Below are 27,730 nucleotides of genomic sequence, written 5' to 3' on the forward strand. Positions count from 1 at the left end.
GATACATATATAGTACACGAGTGAAAAATGAACCTTATTTAGAGCTCGCTCTAGTGGTTAATCTAGGAAGCTTAAAGTGGAACTAAACCTGCAAAGTAAAAAAAAAAAAAAAAAAATACTAGCATATCTTGCACTGCCAGCCATGCATGCGTAAAATCCAGCTTCTGTAAGATGCAGGTGTAGAATGCTAGAATTAATTCACTCCAATATGCAGAATTTGCATCATCCTGTCCCAGTCAGTCATGATGGTTTAAGACTGCTGAACAGGGAAGATCGAGAGGAGATAAAAGTGCCCATAATTAGTGCAGCATGGTTTTAGATACACCTCTTAGTTAAGCTTGAACCTTGGGCATTTCACTGTTCTAGTATTTGAGACATAAGAAGCCAAGGGCTAACTCCAGGCTTCTCCAATTTTTCATAAAATAACACTTTGAATGTTGTTCTCCTTGAACTACCTACTGCTTGTTCTATCGCAAATGGCCCGCAAACTGCAAGCAAATAGGTGGAGTCTTATAGGTTGAACATTCTCTAAATCAGCTGGAGACAGATCCTGTCCACTCTAGTAGGATGAAAGAGCAGGTCATTTATAATCAGGGCATAGGAGAGGGAGGCTATCAGAACTGCATACATGGGCAGGCTGACAGTTTCCAAATGCCAATTTAGCACTTTAGTTTAAAGAGCCCGTGCATCCACAAGTGGTGCTTTAGGGTATTCTACTTGTAGCTAGAGTCTGGTGGGATGAGCCATTTCTTGGCTTCTTGTATTCCTTGAGACCTTCCTTCCATAGTTCCCCTGCTGTCCAACTTTGCATGTTCCAGCACCTATTGTTGCATCTTTCATCATCTAGATTTAAATATTCTATCCGATCATTATTTAAAAGTCTGGGATTTAAAGGGGTTGTAAATCCTCATGGTTTAAAATTAAAAAAAAAAAAAAAAAACTTCTGTCACTGACCGGCCCCCCAATTTTACTCACCTGAGTCCTGTATTATCCTGCCAGAGACGCGCTCTTCCCCCCCTCCCTGTTGTCTCAGCTCTTTATTGAATAGAATGACGTGGGCGCCGGGGCAGAGTCCTACATTCGACGTCTATGGACGTCCAATGCTGGACTCGGGAGCGTGCCTGCAAGGTAACCCCCCACCGGGAGAGTGCTTCTCCTAGGGGGTTATATGATGCGGGGAGGAGCTACCAGCACCACCAGGGGACCCCAGAAGAGGAGAGATCGGTCTGTGCAAAACTAACTGCACAGTGGAGGTAAGTATGACATGTTTGTTATTTTAAAAAAAACAAAAAACGAAGCCTTACAATCACTTTAACTTTTCCGAAAGCTAGGTATCTTTTTAACCCCTGGCCCACTTAGTCTAATTATGGGTAATCCAGAATTCCAGCCGGGTTTTTTGTCAACCAGGTTCCTATGATGGACAATACTGACCCCTTCACCGATTAAACAAGCACCAACAACTAAGGGACTGAATCATTTTAATATAATAGCAACTGCAGAATGCAACTACCCAGGTCGTTGGCTACACTATTTTCTTTATCATACATCATAGGACACAGAGCCTCAAGTAATTACTTGGTGGGTTATGGGCCTACCTTCAGGTGTTGACACTGGTATAACCAATACAGGAAGTTGACTCCCCTATATAACCCCTCCTCCTTCCTGGTGTCCTCAGTTTTTTCGCCAGTGTCTAAGGTGTTGGTCAAACTTATGATTTAAAGGGAAAGATTCCCCCTTTTCAAGTTGAAGCACCAACCGCTTTGGCAGAGTGCGCCTTAACTTGAAAAGGGGGAATCTTTCCCTTTAAATCATAAGTTTGACCAACACCTTAGACACTGGCGAAAAAACTGAGGACTCCTGGAAGGAGGAGGGGTTATATAGGGGAGTCAACTTCCTGTATTGGTTATACCAGTGTCAACACCTGAAGGTAGGCCCATAACCCACCAAGTAATTACTTGAGGCTCTGTGTCCCATGATGTACTCCAAGAAAAGGATTTTACAGGTAAGCTGTTTTAAAAATCCTATTTTTAGCTTAAACTTTTTTTATATACAATTTAGGGCTGCAACTAACGATTATTTTCATAATCGATTAGTTGGCCGATTATTGTTTTGATTAATCGGTTAATAACCTTAAAAAAAAAAAGTGTGGTGTATAATTTAGTTAATATGTAAAGTTTTAAAAGGCAATTTATTCCTAAATATCTCTATGCAGTGGTAAATATAAATAACCAACTATATGGTTAGGGGGCAAAATATCTAATCCACTCTGAGAATAACAGACAGAAGAGATATACTGTATATACTATTAGAGGAGATATACTGTATATACTATAAGAGGAGATATACTGAATATACTATTAGAGGAGATATACTGTGTATATACTATTAGAGGAGATATATACTGTATATACTATTAGAGGATATATACTATTAAAGGGTGAATCTGGTAAATATCATCAGACTCAGAGATCAAATTTTTTTATTTAAAGAACAAACCATGTCTTTCTTCAAAAACAAAAAAATGTAATTTTAAGAACGTTCGTTCGATTTTCTAATTGTTAGTGGGGTCAAATCGACGTTCATTTTCACCCACAGTGATGGGAAAATTTGGAAATAGAAAACTTCTTGGTGAAAGGAATTTTCAGACAGTGTATGTGGTTTTTGTTCAGAAATTACATTCGTTTTAAACACAGAATGTTAAAAACAAGTGAAAATTTCAAACAACATTCTTTCATTCAGCGAATGTACAAAGATTTTTCGTCTGAATATTCTCGTCTGAAAATTGATCCATGTGGCCAGCATAAGGCTCGGTACACACCTATGCAGTTTGCTTTTGATCTGTTTCTGCTGTGCTTTTTGCTGTGCGTTTTTTGATTTTGCTGCAATTTGCGTTTTTGCATTTTTTTTGGCCAATTTGTTGTTGGGCAGATTAAAAAACACAAATTGCTGCAAAAACGCATTACATGCTTTTTCTGCAGATTCTCCATTGAAGTATATTGAACCAAAAAAGCACCGTTTTGCGTTAAAAAAAAAAAGTCCCCCCTTCCAAATACGCAGCGGCTGAAAAAAGCATAGATGTGAACTTGTCCCATAGGAAACTAGGAAACCATGTAAATGAACTGTAGTGCGTTTCTGCAAAAAGCACCAAAGAAATGCATAGATGTGAACCAGGTCTAAGATGTTTGGTAACATAATGGGGTTAAAAAAAAAATAAATTAGCCTTTTATAGTACAAAAAAGCATATAATCACTACTGTAAGGGGTTAGTTTTTTTTTTTACTGTAGAACTGTGAAAGTAATATTTACAGTAGCGATTATTTGCTCTTTTTGTACTATAAAGGGCTCATTTTAGTTTTTTTTAACCCCATTATGTTACTAGCCGATTAATCGATTATGAAAATAGTAATCGATTAATTTCATAATCGATTAGTTGTCGATTAATCGATTAGTTGTTTCAGCCCTAATACAATTATGGAACAAGGGGTCACTTCATAGGGAATTAACTCCATTTGACTCTCTTTGCACTGAGCGCTCTCACACTATTTCTAAAATATGATATATTGTTATCCCATGCATTCCCCAATTATCCATATTTTATCAAAGATTGGGCGAGAGAATATCTCCAGAAATGGCGCTATTGTTTATCCGGGCTCTAAGGGAGAGACTAAAAAGGGGCTGCTTTGCTTTTTCCACTCCACAGCACGAGTACTCCTACCCAGACACTGGAATACCGATGTTGCTTCTACAATTAAGGCTGCATTCACACTCAGCTTTCAGCTCATAAAACACTCGTAAAACGCCCAACAAGCAAAATCCCATTCATTTCAATGGCACCTGTTCACATCTGAGCGTTTTTGTCACCTGAATCAAAACGCCCTAAGCTCAAAAAAAGAACATTAGCTTCTTTGGGGCAAATTACAGGCGTTTTTCTGCCTTTTTACATTGGTGACCTGAACAAAAACGTGGTCAAAATCGCGGTAAAAATGTGTGACTGAAACGCTCAGGTGTTAGGAGAATGGAAGATTTTACGGCAAACATACATGCATGTTACCCTAAGTATATGGCAATATGGTCTCCTTGGGTTGAGTTTTTGGGATCTGATATTCTAAGATCTTTCCTATAAATAGTTTTTACTTCATGACGTGACTCTGACTTAAGCTGTCTGGGGAACAGCTATTTTGTCAAAGAAAAAGATTGATTTGCTTGTGCAATTCTCCCAACTTCTTTTTTTTTTTTTTCTCCATCTATGTCCTTTCCTATTTTTCTTTTTTATTGTCTTTTGTTTTGCGTTTGGGTAGATTCTTGCCCAAGTGAAATAATGGTCACTTAAGTATAGTTGTTTCTGTTGAACAGATGATAAGATATATTTATAATGATCTTCAAAATATTAGAAAAGATTGTCCTTCTCAAGCTTCATCAGTGTTGTGATATATGGGATCAAAGCGGTCCAGACTATTGGCTTTTTGAATGTAACCTTGCAAACTATTTAATAATAAAAAATAAAAAAAAATATTCTATCCAACATGGGAAATTGGAACCCCTCATAATGACCACATCAGGTATTCAGACCCAGGAACTCACATTTTACAGATTTTACCAAGAGTCCTGAGAAGTATATAAATTGTGGTGGTTGTTTAACCACTTGCCTACAAGGCATTTTTACCCCCTTCTTACCCAGGTTTAATTTCCAGCTTTCAGCACTCTCACACTTTGACAACTGCGTGGTCATACAACACTGTACCCAAATGTATTTTTTATAATCCCCCCCCCCCCCCCCCCCAAATAGAGCTTCCTTTTGGTAATATTTAACTCTCCAGTATCCACCAAAACCTGAACTATCAGTTTTGGTTGGACTGACTTCATTTTACAGCTGTCCTTTAAGTTTAACCACTTGCTGCCCGCCCACCGTCATATGACGGCGGGACGGTGCAGCTGTTATCCTGGGCCGGCGTCCTATGACGGCGCTGTCTTCCAGGATCCCTTGGGGGGGTGCACGCGCCGCCGGCCGCATCACTTGGGCCCCGGTGCGTGTGCCCGCCGGCCGCGATGTCCACCAGGCACCCGCGATTGCCTGGTAACCGAGCAGGACCGTGGATCTGTGTGTGTAAACTAGGGGTGCAACGGATCGTCGCTGATCCGTGATCCGTACGGGTCAACCTCCGCGGATCGGCACACCCGCGATCCGCGGAGCGCTCGGCGGCCTCGGCCATAGGAAAAGCTGCGGCTTTGGCATAGCTCCGGAGCGGCGGCCATCTTGATACACCCGGCGGCGGCCGCTGTATCGTCAGGAAGTGACGTTTCATCTTTGCCATCTTGCTACACCCCACACTCCCTTGCATAGTACTGTAATGATAGAGTGGGAACGGGGCAAGCGGACATCTTGTTACACCCACCGGAGTTTTAGACTTAAAAGCTATTTTCCACACAAAACGGAGCTTATATGCATACAGTATTTGTAGATCGGACGGACTGTTTAGATGTTAAATTTTAAAGGCAGCAGCAAACCTGCTGACCTTACATGGTTGCTAATGTGAGTGTTCTGTCACATTAGCAACCATGTAAGGTCAGCAGGTTTGCTGCTGCCTTTAAAATTTAACATCTAAACAGTCCGTCCGATCTACAAATACTGTATGCATATAAGCTCCGTTTTGTATGGAAAATAGCTTTTAAATCTAAAACTCCGGTGGGTGTAACAAGATTTGTCTTTTTTTTTTTTTTTTTTTTGCTAATCCGAAAATGATCCGATCCGTGACTCTGATCCGAGGATTGATCCGATCCATGAGTTTTTTGATCCGTTGCACCCCTAGTGTAAACTCACAAACTCATAGATGCACGTCCTGTCAGATGGGAGGAGACCGATGTTGTGTTCCTTGTACAGAGGAACACCGATCGGTCTCCTCCCCTTGGGAATCCCCTCCCCCCACAATTAGAATCACTCCTTAGGAACACATTTAACCCTACAGTGCCCCCTCCTGGTTAACCCCTTCATTGACAGTCACATTTATACAGTAATCAATGCATTTTTATAGCTCGGATCGCTGTATAAATGTGAATGGTCCCAAAAATGTGTCAAAATTGTCCGTGTCCGCCGCAATATCGCAGTCACGATAAAAATCGCAGATCGCCGCCATTACTAGTAAAAAAAAAAAAATAATAAAAATGCTATAAATCTATCCCCTATTTTGTAGACGCTATAACTTTTGCGCAAACCAATAAATATACGCTTATTGTGATATTTTTTACCAAAAATATGTAGAAGAATATGTATCGGCCTAAACTGAGGAAAAAATTTGTTTAAAAAAAAAAAAAAAATTGGATATTTATTATAGCAAAAAGTAAAAAATATTGTGTTTTTTTTTTTTTTTCAAACTTGTCACTCTTGTTTTGTTTATAGCGCAAGAAATAAAAACCGCAGGGGTGATCAAATACCACCAAAAGAGAGCTCTATTTGTGGGGCAAAAATGATAAAAATTTCATTTGGGTACAGTGTTGTATGACCGCGCAATTTGTTATTCAAAATGTGACAGCGCTGAAAGCTGAAAATTGACTTGGGCAGGAAGGGGGTGAAAATGCCCTGTATGGAAGTGGTTAATGAAAGTCTATTTTCAGTCTGGTCAGAACTGTTCCATTTAAGTTGAGAGAGAATTGCTGTAACTGTCATTGTGTATTCCTACTAAGTTTGGGGCAGAGCCTCTTCTATGTAGTGAGAACATATGACTGCCCTCATGTACATGATGAAATTACAAATCAAACAATGGAACAATGTTTTTAAAACCTTGAGCCACATTAACCACTTCAGCCTCATGAGAGTTTACACCCTTCCTGACCAGAGCACTTTTTGCGATTCGGCACTTCGTCGCTTTAACAATTGCGCGGTCGTTCGACGTTGCACCCAAACAAAATTGACGTCCTTTTTTCCCCACAAATGGAGCTTTCTTTTGGTGGTATTAGATCACCTCTGCGGTTATTCTTTGCGCTATAAACAAAAAAGAGCGACAATTTTGAAAAAAAAACAACAATTTTTTACTTTTTGCTACAATAAATATCCCCCCCCCCCCCAAAAATATATATAAAAACTATTTTTTTCCTCCGTTTTTAGGCCGGTATGTATTCTTCTACATATTTTTGGTAAAAAAATCTCAATAAGCGTATATTGATTGGTTTGCGCAAAAGTTATAGCGTCTACAAAATAGGGGATAGTTTTATGGCATTTTTATTATTCATTTTTTTTTTTTTTTTTTTTTTTTTATAAGTAATGGCGGTGATCTGCAATTTTCTTTTTCATCATGACTGCGACATTATGGCGGACACATTGGACACTTTTGACACTATTTTGGGACCATTGTCTTTTATACAGCGATCGGTGCCATAAAAATGCACTATTACTGTGTAAATGACACTGGCAGGGAAGGGGTTTAACACTAGGGGGCGATCAAGGGGTTAAGTGTGTCCTAGGGAATGATTCTAACTGCGGGGGGGGGTGGGCTACTACTCACATGACCGCGATCACTGCTCCCGGTCACTAGGCAGAATGGGAGAATGCCTTGTTTACATGGGCATCTCCCCGTTCTTCCGCCCCATGACACGATCGCGGACATAGAGTCCACGGGACGCACGCGGTGAGCGTCCACAATGCTGCATCTTAAAGGGGACGTACCTGTACGCCCTTTTGCCCACCCGTGCCATTCTGCCAACGTATATCTGCGTGCGGCAGTCGGGAAGGGGTTAAATCAGTTGTATTCATTAAAGACACTGCCTTTTTCCTATGTATTGCCAATTCAGGGTCCCTTTACAAAGACACTCACTTTGTTTTTATTTTAGAGCTTTACTTGAAAATCTGACTACTCCAGGAAAAGACCATTTCCTAATAAAGTAAAAAGGTGGGACGGGATCGGTGAATGAAAACGAATTGGGGTTATGTGAAATTTAAATTAAAAATTTTCAAGCACATAGCAGTCATGGTGTCAGATACTCCAGGGTGACAAGGGGTGGAAGAGGGTGAGAATGTGATAGGAGGATGATGGGTAAAATGGTTAAAGCTTGGCCATAGATGGTTTGAATCTCTGCCGGTTCAGCAGGGACCAGCTGAGGTTCAAACCATCTTATGGGCAGGTTGCTTGTATCCAGCTTGATAGATTGATTGACTTTGGTACAATCAGCATGTTGAATTTGTGAGCTCAGTGGCAAAAATTAAAAACTAGTAGCTAACTGTGATTTACCTTCTGACATCCTTTAATATTTTTCCCCAGAATCCCCTTCACAATTCAACTATAAAGGAGACTGTTCTGTCCCCTTCTGCTGGAGAAGAGGAGCATGTATACAGGTAAGCATTATTGGGACAGCTTTGTAATGTTCTCCCCTGTCTGAGATGCCCCTTGTTTGATTTGATTTGCTTGTTGTTCTTGGGACAGTTTCCCCAATAAGCAGCGATCTGCAGAGCCGTCTCCCACAATCACAAGCACGTCTCTGGGCAGCAATCTGTCAGAGCTGGACCGTCTACTCCTGGAATTAAATGCTGTGCAGCAAGGGCCTCCAAGTAGCATATCATCAGGTGAGACACAATGTGTACTACTTGATTTTATTTAACTTATCTGTACCTTGAAAAGTAAGTTTCTCTAAATAATTTTTCCATATTACAGTTTTGAGAAAAAAAAATTCTGCGTTGTGCCCCATACAGAGTGATTATCCTTCCCTTTTTTCCTTTTTGGAGTATGGCTGAGGTGCGTGCAGGCAGCCCATATAAGTGATTGGAGATTCAAAGACTGTATGGACTCACACAGCCGTGCAGCAGTCCCTTACATTGTCAAACTTGCGGATGAGTCCATACAGCCGCTGCATCCCCATTTACCTGTATTTTTTTTTTTTTTTCAAAAAATTTTATTGCGCACATAAGTATTATTCATACAATACATTGCATAAGAATTCCATCCAAATTCAAGAGACCAACATCCAAAGTTAACAATAACATTGTACATATCAATGCTCACTGATCTGAGCCAATCAGGTCTCCATCCCTATCATAAAGTGAGGTACATATGCTTTTTTTTTTTCTTAAACGCAGTAACAGAACAAAAAAAACAACCGAATAACCCAGCTAATAATGCCTCCCTTCCCACCCTCCCCAGGTAATGTCTGTTTCCGGTAGTACCTTCGGTAGAATACAAAAATAAAGAAAGAAACTTTTGTCCACATCAAGAAAAAAAAAACTCACTATCTGCCCTCAGCTTTCAAAAAAACAAAAAACAAACCCCCATTTACTTGTATAGGCTGCCAGCACAAAACTGCGCTGCTCAAAAAAGCTAAGTCTCTCAGCGCTGCATGGGGTTGAGTGCCCGTGTAACTGAAGCCTTTTAGCCATTTGAGAACTAAAGCTCTGTATTTGAGATTGACCTCAAACTATAAATCTTGTTGGCCCAATGTTATGAGTCACTGCATGTCAGCATCTGTGCCAGTACTTGTGCAGGAATATGGCTTCTGTTTTAAACCTGTCCTCAAGCAGTGACTTTGAGAAATAGTTTTGCACCAGTCAGTTCTTGGAGACATTTATACTTACAGATGACCTGAGCAGAAACCTCTCGCAGCCCATGGCTCCTCCTGTCACCAGTGTGTCTGACAACTTTGCCATTAAGATTGGACAAGCCTCAAAGGAAAAGCCTAAGCGAAATGGAGCACGAGGCATAGAAGATGTCCGTCCAAGTGTGGAAAGCCTTTTAGATGAACTAGAAAGCTCTGTTCCCAGTCCAGTGTAAGTACCACTGCTGTAAGAATATTTTAGCCTGTTGTTTATCTGTACTCTGATTATTATTATACCTAATACAGCCCGTCAATCACTGTGCCTCAAGGAGAGATGCACAACCCTCAGAGGGTCAGCACCAACCAGCAGCAAACTCGAATCTCCGCCTCTTCTGCTACACGTGAACTGGATGAACTCATGGCCTCACTTTCTGATTTTAAGGTATGTGTTCTAAAATTAACTTTCCATTGAGCTCTTTGTGTTTTCATCTTTGATGTTATTTTAGTGAATTTACTAAAATCATACAGGACACAGGCAACTTATTCTTACGCCATGGTTTATAGGCTTATACCTTCAGGTGATTGAATACTGGCAGGCTTTTGAGGATCCCCCCCCCCGAGAAACCTCCCTTATAAACTATACCCTACTCCATGCTTTCTGTTTTATGCTAGTTTCTGTAGTTAATGGTCCTCTTCCCCTTCCCGAAGAAACCAGCTCCACTAGTTTTATTTTTCTTATGTTTTTTTTATCTTTTGATTTTTCAATCTTACTGTCTTCTAAAGCCTAAGCAGTAGCAGTACTTCTGGATTGGTGCAACCTTGGGAGCTGTACCAGGATCGCACGCTCTGGGGGTGGCCTGTAATGTTGCTTCAGACACTGGGTTTTACTTGGGATGTTCACCTTTGCACTTGGCGCAAGATACTATGTAACCCATTTCCTGAAGACCCCTTTGGAGGAAGACCAACTGTGACTGGCAAAGCCTCGACTTTATATACAGTCAGCATTGTGAACAAGTAAGACAGGGACACCCTGTATTTCTGTTACTGTGTAAAACGGGGCCTTGTTTGGAATGTATTCACTTCAGTGTAAACTTTTCAAAACTTGCGCTGAAATTGAACCACTTAGAGCTCAGGCTCACGTGGATGACCAGGTGCTACATCACTTCACTGGTCATCACTTCTGTCCCCTTATAGGGTTTTCGGGAGCTTCTTCCCACCCTGGATTGCAGTGTACTCCTACCAGACACGCTTACCCAATCTCCCACACTCTACGCTGTGTGTACCCCACAGGGGAATACCCTCACTTTTAGCAATGGCGGAGACAGGTGAAAGGGAGCTAATTCTAAACAGACAAACATTTGCGCTACTGAAGGCCTGCACAACATTTATCTTCAGAGTGACGAATCCTTTGCACTGGAGCCAGGACCCAGTCTTAACATTAGTCTCAGCATCTGATTCTAGCTCTTTTAGGCATTCAAGCAGCCTACTTGAAAAAAAATCTGAATTCTCTGCATCGGTGTCACAATTTCTTCAATAGAATACAGCCTTTAATTGATAGCGTTAGGAGTCTGAAGCATTATGGGTGCAACTGTACATGATGTGCGTACTACAAAGGTTGTCATTGGAGTTTGTTATAGCCCCTCTAGTGTTAGTGAGGAGGTGGCGACTCAGCTAAGTATGAGGCTGCTCTCCAGGACTTGGACTGGGAGGGAATATTGGCATCAATGGACACAGAACAGAAATGGGAATTCTTCAAAAAGACTGTATGTGAACTCTCTGCAAATCATATTCCCATGGGCAATAAGTTTAAAAGGCTAAAAATAAAACCTACCATATTTTTTGCACCATAAGATGCACTTTTTCCCCCCCAAAAAATGGGGGGGAAATGCCCGTGCGTCTTAAGGAGCGAAATATAGACCAGCCCTCCCCTCGCTGCCAAATACTGGGCCGGCCACTCAGCTCCTCAGCTGTGACTTGCCTGCTTCTCCCTGTCAGAGAAGCAGGCTTGTATTAGAGAGGTATTGACTCCAGAGAGATATAATTTTGCTCCCTGTACAAATCATTAGTAAGACCTCATTTGGAATCTGCAGTTCAGTTTTGGGCACTAGTTCTCAAAAAGGGTATCGGGGAACTAGAGAAAGTGCAGAGAAGGGCAACCAAACTGATAAGAGGCAGCTCAGCTGAGGAGATTAAGGGGAGATATGATCAACATGTATAAATACACAAGTGGTCCATATAGTGAACTTGTGTTGAGTAATTCACTTTAAGGTCATCACAGAGGACAAGGGAGCACTCTTTACGTCTAGAGGAAAAAAGATTTAATCTCCAAATATGGAAAGGTTTCTTCACAGTTAAGAGCTGTGAAAATGTGGAATAGACTCCCCCCAGAGGTTGTTCTGGCCAGCTCAGATTGCTTTAAAAAAAAGGCCTGAATTATTTTCTAAATGTACATAATATAACTGAGTACTAACATTTAGGGCACTTTCACACTGGGGGGGCGTTGGTGGTAAAGCTCCGCTATTTTTACCGGCCGCTGAAGAGGTTAATGGCGCCCGCAAAGCGCCGCTGCAGAAGTGCTTTGCAGGTGCTTCGGCGGCACTGCCCATTGATTTCAATGGGCAGGGCGTTTTAGGAGCGGTGTAAACACCACTCCTAAAGCGCCCCAAAGATAGGCCAGTGTGAAAGCACTCGGGCTTTCACACTGGAGTGACAGGAGAGGTGCTTTATTTAGCACTAAAACTCCTGTAAAGCGCCTCAGTGTGAAAGTATCCTAATAGGTAAAGTTGATCCAGGGAGAATCAGATTGCCTCTCGGTGGATCAGGAAGGAATTTTTTCCCCTGCTGTAACAAACTGAAGCATGCTTTGCTGGGGTTTTTCGCCTTCCTCTGGATCAACTGTGGGTGAAGGATTGTGTATATGGGATTATTATTATTATTAATATTTTTGGTTGAACTAGATGGACTTGTGCCTTTTTTTTCAACTTGACTAACTATTTAACTAGGATGTTATCATTGTGGGTTTTTTCCTCCCTTTTTTATTTATTTTTTTTTTATTGGTATTTTGGCTTCTTGCATAAGACCCCTGACCTCTTCCCGAATAAACCAAATCTGCTATTCCAAGGTCCTCTTTTCCATCCTGCTTTACAGTCTCTGCCTTTTATCAGTAGGGCGGTTGAAACCTAGGTCTTAAAGGATAGAGATGTTTTGGAGTGTCTGATTCTGACATTGCTAAAGGTAAGCAAAGCTGCATCCAGGAAGATTTATTATTGTACCTGTAAATCTTACTTCGCTTGATATGAGCGTAGTCTATTCAGTCCAAGAAATTACTTTGTCCCTTGCATCCTGGCCTTTTTACAAACGGGTCATGACCAGAATCTAGCTCTTTGCACCCTCAAAGAGCAGAATTTACCTTATCTATGCTTTTTCACAGGCTTTTAGCTTCACATTATTTTGTATATATATTATTAGGCCCTCTTTGCAGCAACCGTGTTTTCCTGGGACCTTAATTTGGTTCTTTCTGCCTTGCAGAAATCAGCCTTTGAACCCATTTGCTTGCAGCAAATGAGTCTTTAGTTGCTATAACATCTGATAACATCTGTCAGACAGTTAATGAATTGGCAGACCTTTCCATTAAAGAGCCTTCCTTCATACTTCACAATGACAAGGTTGTGTTATGCCCAAGACCATCTTTTCTTCCAAAGGTAGTTTCAGAGTTTCATCTTTTTGAAAACACTATTTTGCCATCCTCGTGCCCTGCTCATAAGCATACAAAGGAAATTTCTCATCATTGCCTGGACATAGTCAAGAGCCATTAGAGTGTATCTACTTCTTCCATTAGACAAATGGATTCCCTGTTTGCTTTCTCTGCAGGACCTCACGAGGGTTCCCGGCTTCAAAATCCACCATTGCACAGTGGATAAGGGATTTGAGTACAAGAGCATATGTTTAACAAATAATGCCTCCCCTGCACTGTTATTCACCCACTCCACCAGTTCTGTTGAAGTATCCTGGGCCTTAAAGGGGTTGTAAACCCTCATGTTTTAGCATGCATTAAGGTGAAAAAAACACCTGGCAGTGACCAGCCCCCCCCCCCCCCCCCCCCCCGTATTTCTGTCGGCAGATGCGCTCTCCCTCTCCCTCTCTCCACATGGTCCCAGCTCTTGATTGGATAGATTGATAGCAGCACAGCCATTGCTTCCCGCTGCTGTCAATCAAATCCAATGACGCAAGCGCCGGAGGTGGGGCCGAGTCCAGCATTCGTGTCTATCGACACAAATGCTGGACTTCCAAAGTAGTCATTCTGCAAAATTGCTGATTGCAGTGACTCCACTTGTAAGTATGTAAAGCTGCAAATATGTATTTTAAATATTTTTATTAAATGATACAGTAAGCATGTAAGGTATGCAACCCAAATTAAAATTTCATTCAAGTGAATGTAAAAATTGATGGTAATACAGAGTGAATACTTATGATGGCTGTAGAAGACTTACACATATAAATGTGTAACTTTTTAAATATAGACTAGGGAGCTTGTGTACAAAAGCTTAATGCCTTTTGGCTTGCTAGCTGATCACTCTAAAGCTGTGAGCTTGAGGAGGTTCATCAGTCACTTTAAAAAAAAAAAAAAATTGTCAGATGCTACAAGTACTGTAGCTGCTGACTTTTTAATAAAGAGATACTTACCAGTCCAGGGATCCAGTGGTGTCCTCACCCGGGGTCGGTTCTTACCAGTCTTCGTGTTCCTGGTGCCACCATGTTAACTATTGGGATGCCAGCTGTGACTTCTGTCCCTTCTGTATTTACAAGGACAGCTTTACTCTTGGTGCTCTCACAGATCCCTGCCTGCTCTGCTATCAGCCGGGGACAAGGGGGGTGTAGTGTGGGTTGGGCACCTGTTTTCTGAGGGGGGGAAAAAAGCACTGGATAAGTGTATTTGTAAGACTATAAAATTGGCCATTTGTGGGCAACCATAATGCTGAGCAGGCCCACATTGAAATTGCGTTTAATGCCCCTGGCCAGCTAAAGTGCGAGTGGGTACCTGCCAGGAATAGGTACCTACTCCCCCTTTGCTTTAAAGTCTAGCTAAAGCCTCTAGTTTTTTTTACTCAGTGATATATGGACATTTTCAATGTAAGTTGACATGTTAGAGTGGAATTTCAGGCTAGAAAATTAAAAGGAGGTTTTTAATGGAGAAGAGGTGCTTGGTGTTTTCTGTATTAAAGCTACCTACTTTAAAAAATTTTTTTTTACAAATATTTCCAAAATGATTCAGTGGGTATAGAGCCCGGTCTTGTATAGGCAGCTTACATCTCATATGTGATTTTAAAGTTTGGCTATAAATCCTTTTTTTAAAGTGGTCCTAAAGGCTTAAGGTTTTTTTTCCCTTCGTGCATTGTATGCATAAAGCTTAAAAAACCTCTGAGCAGCATGCGCGCCCCCCCCCCCCCCCCCATTTCCTGAGCCCCATCTTGATCCAGCTATGTGCACGAGAGCCTCGGCTCTCCGGGGACTCTCCATTGGCTGAGAGCAGTGGGAGTCATCGGCTTCGGCTGCTGTCAGTGTAAGCCAATGAGGACAGCTCAGGAATGAATCGGTTTGGGTGCCCCCATTGCAAGCTGCTTGCTCTGGAGGCACTCAGGAGGGGGAGGGGCCAAGAGCACCAGTGACCCGAGAAGAGGATTGGGTCTGTTTTGTGCCGGATTTAGTTTTTTTTTTTTTGGTCATGTGTAGCTTTAAGAAAATCCTAGCACCACTACTCTTTAAGGGCACTTTCACACTGCCAGCGCCCGGGCGTCGGCGGCAAAGCTGCGCTATTCGTCCGATAGCTGGGCGGTTTTAACACCCGCTAGCGGGCGAAAAAGGGTTTAAACCACCCGCAAAACGCCGCTACAGTGGCACTTTGTCAGCGGTGCTGCCCATTGTATTCACTGCACCTACAGTGCTGCAAAGAAGCTGCTTGCAGGACTTTTTGTGACGCCCTGCCAGCACAGCGCGCCAGTGTGAAAGCGCTCAGGCTTTCACACTGTGATTGCAGCTGAGGCTTTTTTTAGGCACTTTACAGGCACTATTTTTAGCGCTAAAGCGCCTGAAAAACTCCTCCAGTGTGAAAGGGTTTTTAATCTTCTATACTTATTTGAAAAAAAATTCTGGTAAGGTTTTAGTACTTGTACTACATTGCAATTTCTGAATGGTGGCTTTAAACATGAGAAATGTTCCTGGTATGGCGCATTGCTGGTTTCAAAGTACCCAACTCTGTATTTACCTGCCTGTCATTTTTCCTTAAGCACAGGTTAGCATAAAGCTACCAGCACAATATGAAGATATGGAATGTTGCGCTTGGATGCCTACTTTCAGTGCTGAATTTTTGCTTTTCTGATCAGGGGTTTCCTCATGGGCTGTAGTAACAGTTGTATGCTGACAATCACTGCTAGTGCTTGCTCTGTTATTCGCGTATGCTTTGTGTGTATTGTCTGCAACATTTTACTTTTTTTCTCTGCAATGTTCTCACTGCCATATTTTGAACAATGAACTTTTTGTCTGCTTAGTCATAAATCCTTCTGCTGAAGCCTCCTTTTTACTTCACCTCTCTTGTTTTTGCTGGGTTTCCTTCACCGGGATAAAACTTCACAGCCTGGATGTGAATACAAAGCACATGATTCGAAATGATTCTCACGTAGACCATGACAACAATGCCTTTGACTGACTGTACTGGATGTAATTCAACTTTTCCGGCCAATAACACCTACTTTCTATTTATGTGCTTCCCAAAAAATAGTATTACTAACTAAAATGATCTAAAAATTGCTGTTTACATTTTAAGTGCTTTTTTTAGCTTAAAGAGGAACTTCAGTCGACACGTGTTTAAAAACGCAGAAAAATGCAACTTTATGTTGTGGAGAGGGGAAGAAGAGCTGTGATGCCCAGTGCATCCAGTGGGTTAAGGACTGCTTTTATTTAGCTACTTGGCTTTACCCCTGCGTAACGCGGTGGCTGTGGTGTTAAAGTGGGGTTCCACTCAAATTTTTAACTTAATCTTACCCCCTTCAGTTAATTGCATAGATGTTCAAATGCCGCAAAAAATTTTTTTTTAATCGCTGTAATTACCTTTATATTGTACTTTATTGTGGCACTTCCTGTCTCTCCTCCCATGGGAGTAGGCGTGTTTATTGCCTTTACCCGCGCCGCACTGTCTCCTGGGAGCTTAGTGTCAGGCTTCCCAAGATTCAGTGCGGAAACAATGATCATGCACGTGAACAAGCTGTGAATGAACAGCATTCACCGCATCCAGGAAATCAAAGCTTGTGGGCTTCACATGCCCACAAGCAAGATGGAAACAGCCAGCATCACATTTTTTAAGTTATTCTTCAGTACGAAAACAGACAGAGGCGGAAATATTACACCCAAACTGTGAGTATTATTTTGGGATTAGCAAAGCGTCTCAATGACCTAAAAAAAAAAAAAAAAAAAATTGGTCTCCGGACTCCCGCTTTAATGTCACCATAAGTAACCCTGTCTGTGTTGGCAAATCTCATTTTGGGGTTGTAAACTAGATCTAAACACTGTCCCAACAAATGGCTACAACTCTTGAGGATTGGCTTAAAAAATCACATGTGCTGCAATTCCACCAAATAATAACTACACTTGGGTGCAAAAATTAATGCATAAATTGGATGGTGTGCATACACCCTACTTACAACCGTGCATAGATTAATTAACCCTATATGAAAGTGAAATTAAACTGTGATACAAACTTAGTATTACATTAATCATATAACATGAAATCACCAATTAATGTGACGTAAAAAAAAGTTCATGACTAAATGTGCAAAAAGGTAAAAAACATGAAAAATCAGTCCTTGAAAATCTTGTGACAAAGAATACGTGATTTGGTTTGTGACAAAAAAATCCACACAAATCTTCTATAAGTGCAGTGATCTTGATGGTGTTAAACTCCACGTATCTTTCACCTCACCTACGTGAAACGTGAATCCACTCCCAAAAGAACCTCACTCACCGATTAATTTTGCCAGCACTCTCATGCACGGCAAAAAACGCTTTTTAACCACACTCCAGGGTGATCCGATATGTAATTATTCCACAGTGTTTTGGATCAATCCACATGTAAAAGAATTTGAAGAACTCACATAGCGTAAACCAGCACGGCACGTTTATTTAAAACCACTACAATCTTCAATTAGGACACTCACATTTTAAAAGATTTAAGCCAGCAGTAAAACCAGTGTAGTTCACAGCAACTTCAAACTCAGTGGATACACTCAAAGCAACAAATGGTCACGGCGGACCCGAGGTGTACTGATGCTAGGACTCACGGTCTCTCTCACCCCTCCTCTGTAGCGCGCTGTTCAATCAAACTCTCCTTCCTCTAGTGCGGCTCTCAGCGTTGCTCGTCACATCTCACAGCCACGCCCCCGACATGTTTTGTCATAGATTAGACTTATTCATGGCATTGGCTGAATTTGCAGTCATTTAAAGGGGCAGCTCTCTCTATACATTTATACTTTTTATTTTAATTTAGTTTTAGAGTTTTACACTATTGAGTGGACCATTCACTGGACCTCATTCGTTATCGTTCTACGCTCTATCTATTGGCGCAGTGGGGGTAATTTTGAATAAAGGGCGGTTTATTATTCAGATTACCCATTTATACACATTGTATTTTAATGAGCAGAAGCTTACTCTCCACTTTGTCTCTGAAATTGTTCAGAATAGCTTGCATTGCTATGTATAATCCTCCTTCAAAGAAGCTATAAAAGTATGACATATTTTTATTTTTGTGTGACTGGGAACACATAACACATAGTGGGGTTTCCCAAAATTGACTGGAAATTTGGAGATACGCTTTTAATGTTTTTCTTGGGTCAGCAGAGCCATTTAATTAGACTAGAGAGAAGTAATTATGGCCATTATGAAAATCCATGTGCTAAGGAATCATTATTTATGACCTTGGTTTCTTTGAAAAGAGTTTAGATATTTTGAAAGTCTAAAGGCCTCTTTTAATGGACTTAGGTCATGGAGACAAGCCCGAAGTTTGAGATCATCAGAATTTGACAGAAGCATTTAACCTGCAGTTCACCTCCTTCTGACCTCCTTCTGACCTGCTTTTGATCTGCTTGAAATGGGTTTTGCTTTCCTGTAGACTTGTGGGGAAAAAATGCCTGTCGACACAGGTTCCTGGTTCTGAGTTTGCAACACTATGGCTGAATTTTTGTACTTTTAATCCTATTAAAAGACTGAGCCATCAGACTGGACTGTCTGTATTCCAAACCCCAGCCTTTCAATTTTTTTTTTTTTTTTTTTTTAATATCCCTTGTGTACATTAGTGTGATCAGTGAGCTATAGATATTGCAATAAATATGTAGATATAAGAAGTACTAATAAAATATAAAACAAAATTGCATGCTAAATATCTCAATGCTACTCACAAAAAACACTTATTGACATTAGTACTCAGCAGCAACATTAACTTTTTCATTGGTGCTTTTTGCAGAACTTGCTCCTCATTGGTGCTCATTGCAACATTCCAACTTTGCATTGGTGTATGATGGGTTTGCACCAGGCTCACCAGAACTAGTATTCACTTGGAAAGACTTCCCCTCTCTTCCTGTTCTAACTGCAATAAAAATCTGACCTGTGTTCTAACCCCTCTCCAGTTCATCCAACAAAAAAAACTTTCCTTTACACGTCAAACTGCAATTCTGGTTAAACTTGACTACCCTTAAAACTGTCACCTCCCCCCTCCTAACACCTATTTTGACTAACTTGTGTAAGAAAGATCTGTGTACTTGCCCAATTTCAGGCTGCTCCAGTCGAGTCATGTGATCCAGCTACCATGTGTCAGCAAGCGGTGGCTGCAGGGAAGAGGAGGAAGAGCTGACAACAGATGGGCCATAGTAAGCTTATTGGTGAGGTCACCACTCCTGGGCATTACCAGCCATTGTTGGGCCGAGTGCGCTGTCCTCCTCAACTGTTGCACTTGGACAGTGTATTTCTCCAAGTGCGGGGCTTGGAAACTCCCCCTTTGGAGGTACTCCGTGAATTCCTTTCTGAATTCAGAATGAGCCTTGATTTACCCCATCCCTATGCATTTTTTTTTCCAAAGATGTCTTGCCTCTTAAAAAGAATTTACAACAAAGGTGTCCTGCCTGTCAAGCACTGGTGCAAGCTGTGTGCAAGATGTTACTTCCTGGGCTCCCCTATTCACTCTCTGGAGGCACCGTGGGATCTCGGCCTGTCCTAAACTGTCCAGTGAACCTATTATAAAGATTTCCCAGTCTGTGCTCTCTAAAGAGGTTGCCTCCCTCATTGCTGTCATCTATGCGAGATGAGTTCCTGGGTTAACGGCCTTATGTAAAGAGCTCTTCTTGGTGTTTAGGATAGGGATAGGATTGTATTGAGGCTTATTGTCTCTTTCCTCTCCAAGTTGGTTTTGTGCTCCCACCTTAATCAGGACATTTTTTTTCTTTATGTCCTGCTCTGTCATATTCCAGGAAAATTTCTCCTTTTTCTAGATGCGGTGCATGCTGTGGGAATTTACCTCTCCAACTTTTTACACAGTTGGATTCACTCTTTATTACTCCTGAGGGTTCCCATAAGGTACATCTGCTTCTCGTTCGACTGTTGGCCAATAGACAAGTCCTCATTCCAGCCTACAGTCTAAAGCCGTCTTTCTCAACCTTTTCAGCACAGGAACCTGTAAAATAACTTTCCAGTCTCCGGGAACCCCTGCTAAAAAATACTAGCTATACAATATCATGATCTACTAAATTATGATACATTAGTGTGGTTGTCAATGGGAAGATCTTATCTGAGAGTCAGAAATTGCTAATTACTCAATGAACCCCTTGCAACCTTTGGAGGAATTCTAGGGTTTTATGGAACCCTGGTCTAAAGCTGCCACCTGGTTTTCTGTTTACATATTTTAAGTTTTACCATGTTCGGGTCTGTAATGCAACCTTTGGGCACATGGTGTTTCAAGCTTATCTAAGTTTTTGAGTCCTCTGCTCATTTTGATGAGTCTGTTAGTGTGTTGCCTTGTCCACCCCTCCTTTGTATTGCTTTGGGACATCGCAATAATGTAAGCGAAAGTTCCTTTATCCTGTAATGTACAATTCTGTAAATGGCAATTTTGAATTGCCTGTAAAATGTATTTTCTTGGAGGACAATGCAGGAGATCCCTCCCCTAGGTTATGATTTGCTCCATTTTGCTTGCCACTAAACTGAGACTTGCTAAGTGTGGGAGGGGTTATGCTGGGGATATCTGTATGGCATTGTTTTCCAGTGTCTAGTCACCTTCATTTTTACGTAAACTATACTGTGGTGCATGTATTGGGGAAATAATACATGAGGTTTACAACCACTTAAAATGAAACAGTCTTTTACTCAGGCTAGGGCAGCAGGAGACACACACACTTCACTCATGCTCGTGCATGAGTCTCCTCTGCATGCCAGTCAGACAAAGAAAAGGGGTCGTGTCAACACATTTTCTGCATGTCAGATTTTTTTCCGGTAGCAAACCAGGGAGGATTACAGCTGACAGGCTGCTTGTATCCCTTTCAGACTGCACAAATGAGTTGTACTGCATTGCTGATTTAGGTAAAATGTTCAGTTTTATTTTATCTGGGTTTACAACCATTTTTAAAGTGGTTGTAAACCCTAGGACAAAAAAAACAAAACAAAAAAAAAACCTGCAAGACAAAGGCATAATGAGCTAGTATGCATAGCATACTAGCTCATTATGAATTACTTACCTGAGATCGAAGCCCCTGCAGCCGTCCTCGTACACCGCTCCGGTGTCTGACATCGTTCCCGGAGTTACTTCCCGGTATTGCAGGCTCCGGCGCTGTGATTGGCCGGAGCCGCGATGACGTCACTCCCGCGCATGCGCTCGGTAGCTGCCGGTAACGGCACACTCACTGAAGCAACGGCATGTACCGTTCAGGTTTAGGACATATCCAGGGTAGCTACAGGTAAGCCTATAATAAGGCTTACCTGTAGCAAAAAGTGTGTTGTAAGGGTTTACAACCACTTTAAATAGTACTTCTATTAGTTCTTAAAAGCCTATTCAGACCTCTCCGTTCTTTTGCAGGAGGTTAAAACTGATCTCCAGCTTTCCATTCTTTTTAACTAGTTTATTTGAGCCAAGCTGACCCAAACAATTTCCTACACTAACAGGTGAGGCCGCTGGGCACGCTGTATAAACCGCATGTAGCCTTAGCTACATACAGTATACAAAGAAACAAAATATGTGTAGCGCTAAAAGGGGGGGGGGGGGGGGATAAAATTATGTATTGCTAGAGAACTGGCAGTTCAAAGTTCGAATGCTAACAAAAAAGTCTTTGAAGAAAATTAGAAGAATGGGATATAGAGTCCTCTGGAACAAATTTTTGACCGTGGTACAAATCCTCTATGGAGAAAGCCCACACACCACCAATGACAATGAAGAGGCTTACCAGATTTGGTGGACCCGACAAGGCATACGCCAGGTGAGGTCGAACAGGCTTGGGTGGTGCTGGGCTGGAACAGATGCTGAAGAGCAGGGATGGTGGAATGGCTTCCATGTGACTGTGTTCCTTGGACGTGGTCGTGCTCAGAGGTCGTGGTACTCAAATCTCAGGTGTGGGGTCCGGAAAGAAGAGCTCACCTGGGGACTACACTGCCGGGAACTTTCCAAAAACTTTCCAAAAATTCTGATTTTTACATGTATGACAGAAATGTCAGAATTGGCCTGGGTGTTAAGTAGTTAAGCAATACAGTGCAAAACAGTGTGTGTGTGTGTGTGTTATCTCATTTTATGACACACATGCGCGCGTGCACACACTTTAATGTATTTGCATAGGTGTGAATAGGTATTTCAACTACATAATTTTTAATAAAATTGGTAATTTAATGCTATAAATATGAAGAAAAAAAAACCTACAGTATATTGTAAATGGAGTGGATAAAAAAAAATCATTTATTTAAAAAAAAAAAATCAAAACCTGATTTTTTTTTTTTTTTTTTTTTGGATTTTAAATAGGATTTTTTTGATTTTTATCAAATTTATTTTAATAAAATGCTTTTGGAGTAAAAATCTATTTAAGATACATTATTAATTTAGTTGATTCAGCATGAAATGGTGCTTAGTTATGTAGCATAAGGCTGTATATTCGGCAATGTTTACATTTTTGGTAAACTCTTGCAATAAATGCAAGCTGAGATAACATGCACTGCATTGATGCATTCACACAATTTCAGTTACCATGAGATCAAACAAAGTTCAGGAATATTCCTTTATTCCATTGTTTTGCAAATCTATGTACACTACAAACTATATGAGTGAATCTTCTGATATTGCTGTTTTACTAACCTGACAGCTTATTATTCTAAATGGGAAACCTTCATTTTGTTTGCAAATATTAAAGATTCTAACTACCAGCAAGAATAAGTCCTTACATTTAAAGAGCACCTGTCATTTCAGATCCATAATGGCAGCGCCTGTTAGCGGGCATCTACTCACCTGCTGCCGCCACGTCCCTCACCTTATGTCACTGCCACATCACCAGCTGTCTCATTAAAGTGAATGGGACTGTCGGTGAGCCAACAGCAGGTCAGAGGAGCCGCTGTGGGACAGATGACATTTGCTCTTTAAAAATAATTATTTAAATCAAGCCTTTTTACTTGTGATTTAAATCAAGGGAGGGGTAGAGAAGGAAGCGCCACCTGAGTGTAGTATTAGCAAATTATATTTAATGACACCAGGTAAAAACACACTTAGAGGATAAAAACATATAAAAGGCCCATCTGTATAGGTATGTGGTCCTCGGTGTTCCCTCTGATCCTGTGACGCTGCAGGGATGCTGGGCTGCAGAAGGTGGATTACCAGCCGGGAGCTCCTTCTGTGGCTCGTCCAGGGAGGAGGGCTAGAAGGGAGGTTGATAGAAGAGGCCTATTGAAGGAGCAGTGGCTCCGAGCGCGTAGCCTTCTCTCAACCTCCCTGCTAGACCTCCTCCCTGGACGATCCCTCCCCTGGATACTGAACCCGGAAGCAGACGGACGACCTGTGACTTCATGCATGCTCCACGCCGGCCCCTAGTCTCTTCCTGATGGCCACAGAAGGAGCTCCCGGCTGGTAATCCACCTTCTGCAGCCCAGCATCCCTGCAGCGTCACAGGATCAGAGGGAACACCGAGGACCACATACCTAATACAGATGAGCCTTTTATATGTTTTTATCCTGTAAGTGTGTTTTTACCTGGTGTCATTAAACATCATTTGTTAATACTACACTCAGGTGGCGCTTCCTTCTCTACCCCTCTCTCATCCATCACAGAGCCAGCTCTCTGAGGACAGCAGCCGCCTAGCCTACCAGCCTACTAACCATTACATTACCGGTTACCACTTAACCCTTGAACTTCCAGTCTGTCCCCTATGGACTAAGTTATATCTCCTGTTATATATGGACTTGTGTGTTTTGCGCTTACAGTTACCAATACTCTGTGATTTAAATCAAATCCACCCTGATTGTAAACATATAAGCAATTAATAAAGGACACTGTCTAAATCAGTTAAGCTGCATTACAAATTTAAAGCTGTGAGATCCAGCTAGGGATCGCCCGCTCTAATTGCAGGAGAAATTTAAAAATAAAAAAAATATATCTCTCTCTCTACTTAACTAAGTCCATGGTCACGTGACAGGTCTTGTCTTTTGGACTGCAGGATAAGAGGGTCATTATTTGAGCCATGTAACTGCCCAGGTGATGTGGACTTTTTTTTTTTTTTTTGTCCAGTTTTACTCCCTTAGATCCACGGTCTTCATTTTTAACATTCTTTCTGTTTTCTTTCTTTTATATTGTTCTAAAAATGTCACCTTCCCTCCAGTTGCACCTCACTTTCTCTTTCCCACTTACCCTGTAGAAAGTTTCTTTATTGTGTTTTACTAGGAGAAGCATCTGTCCTACACACCTGTAGCTCAGTTCAGGCATTGCCCACATCCTGTGAGTTGTGTCATGCTTCGTTCATGAATAAAATCTCATAAAAATCTCTGCACACCTGAATAATTTCTGCTAAGCGGGTGTTGACCTAATTTTTATTACATGCTTTCATTGCCATTTCTCCCTATAACTGCTTTTTTGTTTCACTTTTTTTTTCCCCTTTCTACCTCTAATGCAGACGTGTCATGCTGTTTCTGAGCCCATTTCTGAGCTTTGTAGTAGCCTTCCACCAACTCCATTGCACACATGGCCAGAGAGTGGGTTTGAGACTCTCACACCTAGCAGTCCCGGTGTTCTCCTGCACATTGAGGAGGAGGAAGGCTCTGTTTCATCGCCCTCTTCCAGGAAAGAAACGATCCTGCAAAGTCATGGTTTAGAGATGGATGATGCCAGCAAGGATCTGCAAGCATGTAGCCCTTTCAATGCATACAGTCTGAGAACAGACATTTATCTTCCAAGCTTTTTCAAAAAGCCTCAAGTTAAGGAGGTTGATTTTGTTCATCAGGAATATACAAAATCAATGAATGCTGCTCAGCCTGATGGAGTTACTGATCCACTTCTTGGAACAGACAGGTCTAAGATTATACGATCACATGAACAAGTAACCGTTGATAGAGAAAGTGATTTATCGCAACTACCATACCTACAAAATGTAACCCCAGAAAAAACTGAAGACCCAGTGAGGGGTGCAGGTACTGAACTAGTGAATGACAACACTTCTTTGCTGTCTTTTGGTGATCTGGCTGGTAGCATTGTCCCCAATGGAGTTTTTCAGCAGCATACAACATTTGGGGTTCAGTCTGAAGCAGCAACCATGGAGCCTTCTTGGGCTCAGGAATCTTCCCAAGTTACATTTCCAGAGACTTCAGCACAGGAACGAATCTCAGCCTCACGTCAGGCAAGCATGGAGTTGTCTGTGCATGGCATAATGTGCATGTCTGAAGTGTCTTTTCCGTAGGTGCATGAAAATTCATTTTGAAAAAAATTGATGACCTCCTAACACATCCTGGAATGTTTGTAGTATCTACTACAGTTTTTATAACAATGACGTCTAATAAGGACATTTGGTACCTCTCATTGTGTAGTGTGCTCTTATAGTTTAAACTTGGGCATTTTGTTAGGCACATTGTGTGCTGCTGTCAAGTAACACTGTATTTAATGTTCAGATAAAGTCTGTGATCAAAAGAACAAAAGAGTCGCCTAATGTGCATCCAATGTCTCGGGACCTTTCTCCTCGGAGAAAATTTGGACCAGCTATATATAACAAGAGTCCTTCACAAGACCGACTTATTGAAGAACTACACGGGCGATTTGGTATAGACAAGCAGGAGACTTGCAAGAGCCCAGAAGATAATTGGCTGACAGAGGGAGTAATTATTACATCTCGGCCTGCTAAAAATGTGCGAACATCAGAACAAAGGGTGGAGAAGGTACATCTAGTGCATGTGTCTGTCTAAAGAATGCTTTGCATGGACACACTGAAGATTTGGGACCAATTGAAAGTCACTAAATTGTCACATTTTTAAATGTTTGACTGCCAGCATTTTTTTCAGTCTGTTGTCATATTTTTTTTTTTTTTCAGAGATTTTTTCACCCTGTTAACATAAATTGACAACAGTTTTCACATATAATGCGCAAGTGACTTTTTGGCATGACCAGTTTTTTTTTTTTTATAAGCACATAGAAGTGCAACAGTTCCTCTTTTTTTTTAATCTTTTGTGGTTAATTATTTTGAAATTTATCATGACACAGTCACAGTACTAAAGAGCAACTTCCCGAAATCTTTGGAATAAGCCCATATAGGGGACAGTATTTTATCCAGACGCGGCTGTGATATCTGAAACGCCACTGGGCAAGCTGACTCAGATGGCTAAGTTACCTAAAATGTTTTGGAATTGATTGTTGGTTTGTGGTGTTAGTTGCTTTTGGCAATGCTTGCAGCATCATCAACCTCTTTTTTATTTAAATTAAAACACATATGTTCCCTAATTTCTTTCTTTTCTGACCTAATTTATCCCACTGTTTTCTATTTAGATAATTATACCCCCGGATTCTCCACAACTCATGAGAAAGACATTATCTGTCACTACTTCTCCACCTGGCACACTACAGACAACCAGACTTGTGTCTAAATCTACATCGCCAGCTCAACCTCCTCCGCCTCCTTCTACTCCAGTTCCTTCTTCCACTGCTACTTCATTACTCTCCTCTTTTCTTCCTCCTCCTGCACCTCCTTTACCCCCCACTCTCCCTCGTTTGCATCCTCCTGCATTGAGTACACTACCTCCTCAGCCACCACCTTCTTGGAAAAGATATAGCGATGATTATCAGGATTTGTCTAGAGTAGTACCACTGCAGGAAGTACCCCAAATTCCCTATCAGGAAGAGCCTCCTGCCCCATGGGTCTTCACATCTGCTCCCTCAAGGACCCTGCCTGCTCCCAAGTCGTACATTTCTGTTGGCTGCCAGACGGATGATCATCCACTCTTTCCACCTATTCAGGCAGGAATTTGCTAATTGCTGTCTGTGATTTTATAGGCATAATAAAAAGAAGCAAATTGTATTTAAATGTTAACATTAAGTGATCATGGTAAATATATGTTGATTGTGGCCATCTGATGGTTACAATATTTTTCTGAAATTAGTAAAATGTTGTGATGGATGTGCGTCTTGTGTTTGGAAAATTGGGTCCGTGTTGGTTTTTCAGTGTTTTCTCTTAAACATAGGTCAGTTGGCTTTTTCAATAAGACCAATTTGGTCCTTCTTTCAGATGATCTCTCCTTTTGCTTCCACTGACGTGGCAGTCTTTCCTTCACGTCCTCCTCTGAACCCTTCTCCTCCCGATAAGGCAGGTTATTTTGCTGTGCAAGGTCTTTGACCTTTTTTAGTGTAATGGAAAAGTACAGTTTCACAAACCAGTTTGGTAAATACATTTGTTGAAAACTAGCTGGCATATCTGCTTTAGAATTGTTAACATAAATGCTGCATGTGTTTAGTTGGTGTGTCAAGTTGCATGCTGGGTAGCATCCTGTGCAGTGGCTTAGTCATCACTTTTTTCTTTTTTTTTTTTGTATTGGTCTTCAGTCATTGGTTCCTTTCCTTCCACCTTCCCCTTCGTGGGCTTCACAGGAAGATGAGGATTTCATAAATGGTTATGACTATCGTAATCCTTCCTCTATGTCCCTTACTGCTAATGAAACATCTTTGGTATATACTTTGAGTGTGACGC

The 27,730-nt window shown here is 41.4% G+C and overlaps 2 protein-coding genes across 2 annotated transcripts in view; both read left to right on the plus strand.

Moving 5' to 3' along the window:
• PXN (paxillin) overlaps window positions 1–27,730 on the plus strand; it is an 88,943-nt gene that overhangs the window by 46,614 nt on the left and 14,599 nt on the right. Inside the window, exons 3-6 of the mRNA XM_073629316.1 lie at window positions 8,249–8,322; window positions 8,411–8,550; window positions 9,555–9,744; window positions 9,819–9,954. Coding sequence (XP_073485417.1) covers window positions 8,249–8,322; window positions 8,411–8,550; window positions 9,555–9,744; window positions 9,819–9,954 — 540 coding nt within the window. The remainder of the gene's footprint in view (window positions 1–8,248; window positions 8,323–8,410; window positions 8,551–9,554; window positions 9,745–9,818; window positions 9,955–27,730) is intronic.
• On the plus strand, window positions 24,674–27,709 carry LOC141124084 (uncharacterized). The gene is made up of 3 exons (XM_073612181.1): window positions 24,674–25,399; window positions 25,623–25,931; window positions 26,536–27,709. Exons 1-3 carry the CDS (start codon window positions 24,674–24,676, stop codon window positions 27,016–27,018), a joined length of 1,518 nt encoding a protein of 505 aa, XP_073468282.1. The 3' UTR covers window positions 27,019–27,709.

This window comes from Aquarana catesbeiana, linkage group LG01 (assembly GCF_042186555.1).
Source record: "Aquarana catesbeiana isolate 2022-GZ linkage group LG01, ASM4218655v1, whole genome shotgun sequence".
NCBI lineage: Eukaryota > Metazoa > Chordata > Amphibia > Anura > Ranidae > Aquarana > Aquarana catesbeiana.

Bases quoted from the DNA above. Each gene is read 5' to 3' on its own strand.
- LOC141124084 (XM_073612181.1), top strand. From the start codon at position 24,674: ATGCAGACGTGTCATGCTGTTTCTGAGCCCATTTCTGAGCTTTGTAGT. The intron at 25,400-25,622 runs GCAAGCATGGAG...GCATTTTGTTAG, and splicing joins GAATCTCAGCCTCACGTCAG to GCACATTGTGTGCTGCTGTC. The intron at 25,932-26,535 runs GTACATCTAGTG...TTTTCTATTTAG, and splicing joins CAGAACAAAGGGTGGAGAAG to ATAATTATACCCCCGGATTC.